Source organism: Trichechus manatus, unplaced genomic scaffold (assembly GCF_000243295.1).
Source record: "Trichechus manatus latirostris isolate Lorelei unplaced genomic scaffold, TriManLat1.0 scaffold00003, whole genome shotgun sequence".
Lineage (NCBI taxonomy): Eukaryota > Metazoa > Chordata > Mammalia > Sirenia > Trichechidae > Trichechus > Trichechus manatus.
In genome coordinates, this window is record NW_004443939.1 from 22,917,763 (window position 1) to 22,925,946 (window position 8,184).

General features: G+C 41.9%; 1 protein-coding gene across 1 annotated transcript in view; it reads right to left on the bottom strand.

Annotated features, from left to right (window-relative positions):
* Positions 1 to 1,082: 1,082 nt before the first annotated feature.
* The window catches only part of ERICH3 (glutamate rich 3), a 117,248-nt gene continuing 110,146 nt past the window's right edge, over positions 1,083 to 8,184 (bottom strand). Inside the window, 1 exon segment of the mRNA XM_004369136.1 lies at positions 1,083 to 3,484. Coding sequence (XP_004369193.1) covers positions 1,083 to 3,484 — 2,402 coding nt within the window.

The following is an 8,184-nucleotide window of genomic DNA, read 5'->3' on the forward strand; positions in this document are numbered from 1 at the left end:
CGCGGTTCCTAAGGAGTGTCCTACAGGTCTACTTCAGGTACGCTCAAAGGTGCTTACTGTACTACTGACCAGCACTGGCAGATTGGGAAACACAAGCACAATGATTTAAAAAAAAAAAGTTAAAATCCAAAGTCCTGGTGAGATGCCTGGGTGAATCTTTCTTCACTTTTCATGTCTTCCAGAATATCTCTTTTAAATATCCTGAAGAATAATAAAAAGAACAGTAGTAGCAGGAATATAATAACTCAAGAGGGTAGAAACTGGGCACTAAAATGCGAGGGCATCAAGGAAACATCAGGGTATGCCAAAAATAATTTTGGCCTTTAGTTCCACTCTTCAATGTTACACACACACACCACACACACACACGTGCATATATATCTTTACAAAACTGCAGAAATCAAAGCAAAGCATTTAGAGGCAAATAATCACAGCCAACCTTCATTCTATCCTTTAAACACTAAATGGGAAATGAATTCTGGAACAGAGTTTGACTCTTTACTTCTGTGGTATGTAAAGGAGAGAAGCTGCCTCTTTTCCCTTATGGCACTTCGTTATTCTCCTCTGTATTTCGTCCTTGGGGCCCTGTAAGGGAGTTTCATGGAATCCCTGGGCGGTGCAAATGGTTACACACTAGGCTACTAACCAAAATGTTGGCAATTTAAATCCACCCGAAGGAACCTCCCGGAGGAAAGTCCTGGCAGTCTTGAAAACCCTATGGAGCACACAGTTCTACTCTGACACACATGAGGTTGCCATAAGTTGGAATAGACTCACAGCAACTGTTTTTGTTTTGTTTTCTTTTAAGTAAGATGCAGATCTCACTCCTTTAGAGAGCTGTGCTTGCAAAGACTCAGACTATGACTTAGTGTTGCGATGGAAATAGCAGCGGGTCCCTGCGTGTGCTTTGGCCCCACCTCCATCTTACCGAGCCCTCAACAGCACCGGACTAAGCAGCAGAGAACAGAAGTCTGTGTGTGTATGCCTGTGAAGTCTGTGTGTACGCAGGGCCCCATAAATGGGCAAGCCAGCACGAAGGTGATGAGATCAGGCTTAAAACTCACCGTTTGTCATCAAATCTCTTAGGCCTTCACGTGTTTCCGGGAAACATCTGCATTCTCACTTTCTCTTTGCACCATATGCTCTTGCTTCCCTTGGATTTCAGTGAAATCAGGCTTCTCAGGAAGTTTTTCCACAGCCTGTGGACTCTCTCTACTCATCTCTGACTCTCTCTCCTGTGATAATCTTAGTCTGAATACTTCAGCTGCTCCTGAATCCTGCCCCCCATCACTGCTCCCTGTCCCTTCCTCCTCTTCCACTGATCCTGCTTTCAAAGTGGCTTCCTCTTCCCCTCCCTCTTGATCACATCCTAGCTGTGGGCATCCCCCTTCCAGATCGGAAGCTTCTTGCAGAGCTCCCAGCCCAACCTCTGGTGTTGATGCTATTGTCACCTCCTCCACCACTGGCACCTTCTCTCTGTTCAGCGTTATTTCCTCTACCACCACCCTCTCTGCATCAGCTATTTTTCCTACTAATTCATCTGCCTTGTGCCAAGTTTCCTCCCCAGCAACATCTGAAAAGGAGAAGGCTTTATTTGCTGTTTTCCCCTCAGCTCTCTCCATTTCTGTCAACTCCTCCCTCTTCTCTGTGACCATTTCTGCCATTTCTCCTTGGTTCAGGTCTTCCTCAGCAACAACTGCTCCTTCTCTCAAGCTCCCGCCATCCTCTGCGTTCCTGTTCTTCATCACTCCTGTCCCCAGACTGCACTCTTTCTCCTCCTCCTCCATGTCTTCACCCATTGCTTCTTCATTGAACTTTTCTGCCATCATGGAGTCTCCTTCAGGAACATCTCCTTGGGTCATGGTCATGTCCCCCACTCCTTCTCGGCCCTGTAAAGGCCCTTCTTTTTCCCTCCCCGCCAGGTCTGCAAGGTAATCTTGATGTCTGTCTGCACACTCCTCAGCCTCACCTGTGCTTGTGACCGTCACCTCAAGTGCCTGTGCCTTTCCTGCCAGCTGACTTTTAGGAGCTCCTAACACATGGTCTCCATCATATTGTGGCCCCTCATCCTTCTCTGCAGGAGCCACGTTCTCCTCGTGAAGCAGATTTGCTCTGCCTTTGTGCTCTGTGTCTCTGGCTTCTGTTATTCTTTCCCCTCCTCCTTCTTTCCTCAGAATTGTTATGTTTTCCAGTGACTTTTCAAATCCGGGTACTTCTTCAAACATTGCAACTCCTCTGGATTTTAGTGAATCTTCTCTTTGCAGCCCTGCATCTTTAGTCGATTCAGATTCCTCCATGAGTGCTTCATCCTTAGCATCAGATTCCATTTCCTTTGTAGGAGATTTTGTGTCTTCCTCATATCTGTTTTCTTTCACGGTTTCCCCTTCTCCCTCTTTAAATTCTTTGCCTTCTTCTAAATCATCTTCATGCTTAAGTGAATTTGCCCTTTTCACCTCTTCTCCCTCAGATTCAGTTTCCCTCAGATGTGTTTTTGGCCTCTCGGCTTTCTTCCTCTCTCTTGCTGCACCTAATTCCTCAGATAACATTTCTTTCCTATCATCTCCCCTATTAGATTCTGCCTCAGTCACAATCTTCTCCCCTTCCACATCTTCCTTCCCTTCCTTCCTTCCTTCTTCAGGGTTGTCCTCCCAACCCATCTGGTTTACCTCTGCCTTCTCAGAGATTGAGGGGCTCAAAGGTGTTTCCATTCCCATAACTTCCTTCCACTCTTTGGCTAGTTCCTCTCCCCCAAGTATTGCCTCTTCTGAACCATCCTCTCTCTTGGATGCTATTTCTTCCACAGGTCCTCTGTTCTCTAGGTCTGTGGATGCTTCCTCTTCATTTCCTTCCTCATCTGGTTTCTCGGACCCTGCCTCACTCACAGCAGCCCCTCTCTCAGTCTCTCCCTTCTCTGGTGGCGTTGCTGCCTCTCTCAGGGTTGCTAGCTCCTCAATACCCTCTAAGTTCAGATCTGCTGCTTTGTTTCCAAGCGCTGACTTCTCTGAACCATTTTCCCCTTCAGAAACTGCCTCCTCTGTCTCAAGCACTGTTTGCATCAAATCTTGCTCTGCAGGAGCTGCATCCTCATTCAGATTTGCAGAGTCGCTTGCTCCTTCTTTTCCTGTGGGGTTTAACCCTTCTTCTTCACCCAGATTTCTATCCCCTTCTGCTGCTGCTGCTGCCTCTGCCCCACTCTCAGTGTCCTGAGGGACCTCTCTTTCCACAATAAACTGTTCTTCTGCTAATGCTGACTGCACTGCTGTTGTCTTCCTCTCCTCAAAGGGAACCTCATTAACCCCTACTTTCCCCCACAATGTTGCCTCCCTTTCTTGCTCTACTGTGTCAGCATCCCTGGGTTGGAGAACTTCATCTTCCTCAATTGCTTCTTTCTTCTCCAGCATATACATTTCTGGTGCAACTTGCTTGGATTCCTTGTTTGAGGTGAGTACTGTTCTTTCCTCCACCACTAAATTCCCATTTGGTGCTGTAAATATAAGGTTAGGAAACAAAGTTACTTTAATCAAAGTGGACAAAGAAGGAGAGATTTATATATAATTTTATATAATATTTATATATGAGATATATGTAATACCAAGGGGCAGTTGCCATTATATATAAAACATTTCCTTGATTTTATGATGCCATCTTCTATAGTGTGTACCATTATTTTGCAATGTCTTTTTATGATGAAAAAAACTGCTATCAAATTTAATGGACACATTGATATTAAAGAAATGTTGAAAAGCAAAAGAAAGTCTTAGAATCAATAAAATGTTACACATTCACACTCACACACCTAAATACACACGTGCACAGGCACACCATCTACTTTCTTTTGAAATATTAAGATCTGCAGAAAAATTACATAATAAGAAAAATAGTGACCATTTCATCTTCTTAAAAATAATTATTCCCTATAATATATCTATCCTCTGCCTACATTTCTGGTACTCATGTGGGCATTTAGCAACACAATCATAATACAGTGTGAGCTGATCATTATGCCATACATGACTACCACTGCTAAGCAAAAGGTCGGCAGTTTGAATCCACCAGCCACTTCTTCGAAACCCTATGGGGCAGTTCTACCCTGTTCTATAGGGTCTCTATAAGTCAGAATTACTCGATGGTAATGAGTTTGGTTTTTGGTTTCTATCTGGATTTAAGGAGCCCTGGTGGCGAAGCGCTCCTTGGAAACTCTGTGGGGCAGTTCTACTCTGTCCTATAGGGTCGCTAGGAGTTGGAAACGACTTGACGGCAACAGGTTTGTTTTTTTTTTTTTTTTTTTTTTGTGCTGAAGTGGTTAGGAGTTTGGCTAACTGAAAGGTTGGCAGTTCAAAACCACCAGCCACTCCATGGGATAAAGGTGTGGCAGTCTGCTTCTGTAAAGATTACAGCCTTGGAAACCCTGTGGGACAGTTCTACTTTGTCCTATATGGTCACTGTGAGTTGGAATTGACTTAACAGCAATTTTTTTTTTTTTTTAATCTAGACTTAGTCATCAAATAATGCTGTAGCTCAAGCTAAGAAATTTTCCTTAAAGACATCAATTTGTATTATAGGTCCGGATACCTCCCATCTATGTTCGGAAACTAATTTGCCTGTGGCAAAACAAGATCACAGAGCAAGACAGGACTTTTTAGTTTGGGACAATTTTCAGCATAAATTGCCTTCTTGAAGTATTTCATAAGTTATCATCCACAATTCCCTGGCAAATACAAGTGTACTAGCTGTAACTCTTCAATAACTATAAATTCAATATGTCTTTAAAAAGGCTTCAAATGTGTTTCTTATTATTTAACAAAGACAAGTACTTTTGTTGAAAGAATCAAAATATGTAAATGCATGTCATGTAAAACACCCAAGGCATTTTAATTTTCCAACCGCAGAATAATACCGAGGGAGATAGGATCTTCTAAATGGTCATCTTAATATTTCCTATTAATCTGATCTTCTCTTTCATTTATAAAAGACACTGGACTAGATGCTGTAAGTTACCGTACTAGGATGTCAACCTCTAGATTATGTAAAAGTATGAAGTAGGCAGATATGTCTTCCTAATTTTTTTTTTTTTAACTTGCTTGCCTTCTTGGCTAGCCGCCTTACCCCCAATCCCATCACCAACAATCTCTCAGAAAACTAAAGCCCTGGTTTTACTGCTTTCTTGTCTATTCTGATACCCCATCCAGGACTGTCTTACCACTCCATTACTTCTCCTAACAGAAAACGTGCCTATACTTTGTTGTAGTCCCTCAATCTCTTTCCAGCTACTATGATAAACCATTTTATGTAAAGCAATAATAGCTGATATTACATCTCCCTTATGACAGTGTATCTGGAAGGAATCCTTTAATGTTCTCTTTCAAAGGATTGCAATACAAATTTCAGGTTGATCAATGGGCTGAAGTTAACTTTTATAGGTGGTCTTCAGCATACCACACCAGCTATTACCTAAATAGTAACCTAGAAACTCCCAAAGGGAAATGTAGAAGCAAATGCTTGTTCACAGAACATAGAGTCAATTCACCTGACAGAATATAGTGCATTTTATTTCATTAGAGATTACTACTGGATTTAAAACAACATTAAGTTGAAACAATGAGGAAACAGCAATGTGTGTCAAGTGTCCTAATAGTCTATCTGTTGTTATTCAAATTCCTTCATGAAAGTATATTAAAAAGTCAGCTATAGAAAACCTTTAAGCAAAATCTTTTGTTTTGCTAGGCTGGCCTCTAAATTTATGGATTAATTAAAGAAAATTCAGGAAAACATGGAATAAAATTGCCTAGACACAACGTAATAATACACTATGCTGAGATTCTAGGAGAGAAAGTGCTAATGGCATCCAGCCAAGCTGCTATATGAACATGCCCATTATAGGGAAGTCAGACATGACATTCCAGAAGCAACGGAGGAAGACGATATGAAGCCTTTCTAAGAAAGAGTAGTATGACAACATGACATACGTTTTTTGACAGTAACCTCTTGGGTTTTTGAAAAAATAATAAATATAAGAGTGTCATGGATTGTATTGTATCCCCCAAAAATATGTGTCAACTTGGTTAGGCCGTGATTCCCAGTATTGTGTGGTTGTCCTCCATTTTGTGATTGTAATTTTATGTTAAGAGGATTAGGGTGGGATTGTAACACCCTTACTAAGGTCACATCCCTGATCCAATGTAAAGGGAGTTTCCCTGGGGTGTTGCCTGCACCACCTTTTATCTTACAAGAGATAAAAGGAAAGGGAAGCGAGCAGAGTTAGGGATCTCGTACTACCAAGAAAGCAGTGCCGGGAGCAGAGTACATCCTTTGGACCCAGGGTTCCTGTGCCTGAGAAGCTCCTAGACCAATGGAAGATTAATGACAAGGATCTTCCTTCAGAGCTGACAGACAGAGAAAGCCTTCCCCTGGAGCTGACACCCTCAATTTGAACTCCTAGCCTCCTAGACTGTGAGAAAATAAATTTCTCTTTGTTAAAGCCATCCACTTGTGGTATTTCTGTAATAGCAGCACTAGATGACTAAGACAGAGAGCAAGCAACATTCATAAACGGGCAAATTGATTTAATGAAATGAGTATGGACTTGGGAGTCAGACAGATTTGGGTGAGAATGGCAGCTCTGCCACTTACTGGTTGTATCAACTTGGAAATAAAACCTCTCTAAGCCTTCATTTTCTTATCCATAAAATGGGAAGAGCAATGCTTGGCTCACAGAATCCTTGAGGAAGAAAATGATATAGTCTACATAAAATGCTTAGTACAGTGCCTGGCACACAGAAAGGCCTAACAAATCTTCTTCTCATACTCTCCCATCACTGCTTACTATCTGTTAGATTTTCTTGTTTGTCAATAACAACCACTATGCCTGCATTGCAGGATGTGTGGGAAGGTACACTACAACTCCTCTGGTTGAACGAGTTTTATTTAAGGGGCAGATAGTACTCAAGATCTATATGCAACAGTGTGACATTTGTGCCTGTATTAATTTTACTTCTTTAAAAATTAGTCAAGTTATATTTCTTTTATTTGGAGAATTGTCACTGTCTTGCAAATGCAATATGCTATTTTGTTGCTAATCAGTTAATAAGTAAGACTATATATTGGAACCCTTGTCTAATGCTTTCTTCTGGGACACATGAGCATATTTGTAGACTCATCCTGGCTGTCTCTGAAATGAGTTTCAATATTCTGCCATGTAGTGAGCAGCTGCTACATTGCAGTAACTCTGCTGGACACTTCACACACATTACTAATAATCCGCACAACAACACATCAAAGTAGATTAATTAAATTAAAAAAATTAGGTTATATAGGAATTCATAAGCTATTGGGTAAGCATTTATAGAGTCCTTCGTAAATAGTAGAAGATATTAATATTTCCCAAGGTGCAGAGCTAGAAAGTGGTAAGAGTTGGATCTGAATCCAAGTCTGTCCAATTCTCATGACCAAGAATTAATGAGCCAGGTGGAAACTATTGTTGGAAGACAATTATCCATGGATTCCTCATGTTTCTGCACGTTTTGTGAGCAGAGATACTGATTCTTTTTGCTTGAGACAATCTTTTCAAGAATATTTGTGTAGTGAATAGCCTTAGAAGACAAAAATTCTCCTACTAAAGCATTGGACAGGTCTGTTTACTCTCCAGTACAATAAGATAATGTCTCCCTCCAGAGCAGAGGTCAGGCAGGCTTACTGCACGTTGTAAAAGATGTGGTTTCCCTAAGCTCAGGCACCTCTCCTGTAACTCAGCCCACTGCCTGTGCAGGTGTCACCTGGCTCATTTCACATTGCCTGTGGGGAATTGAGACTCAGGAAACCAGCCTAAATGCAGATACTCTGGTTACTGCTATTTGCCATGAGTAATAAATTCTTTTTTCTCTGACCCAGGAGTCTTGTGTCTTCTGCTAGCATACATTAAACTGTGGCAGGCTAACCTGTGTGCTTGAAAGTAAAGTAAAATCTCTGATGCCTCATAGTTCTTGATGACTTTCATTAAAAATTAGAGGTGGGAACCCCGGGAGTACGGCCCCCAGACACCCTTTTAGCTCAGTGGTGAAGTCACTTCTGAGGTTCACCGTTCAGCCGGGGAGTGGACAGCCCCATAAAACCAAATGGGACTAATGAGGCACAGCAGTCCAGGGACAAGGGCTAGAAGGCAGAAAGGGACAAGAAGGCTGGTGATAG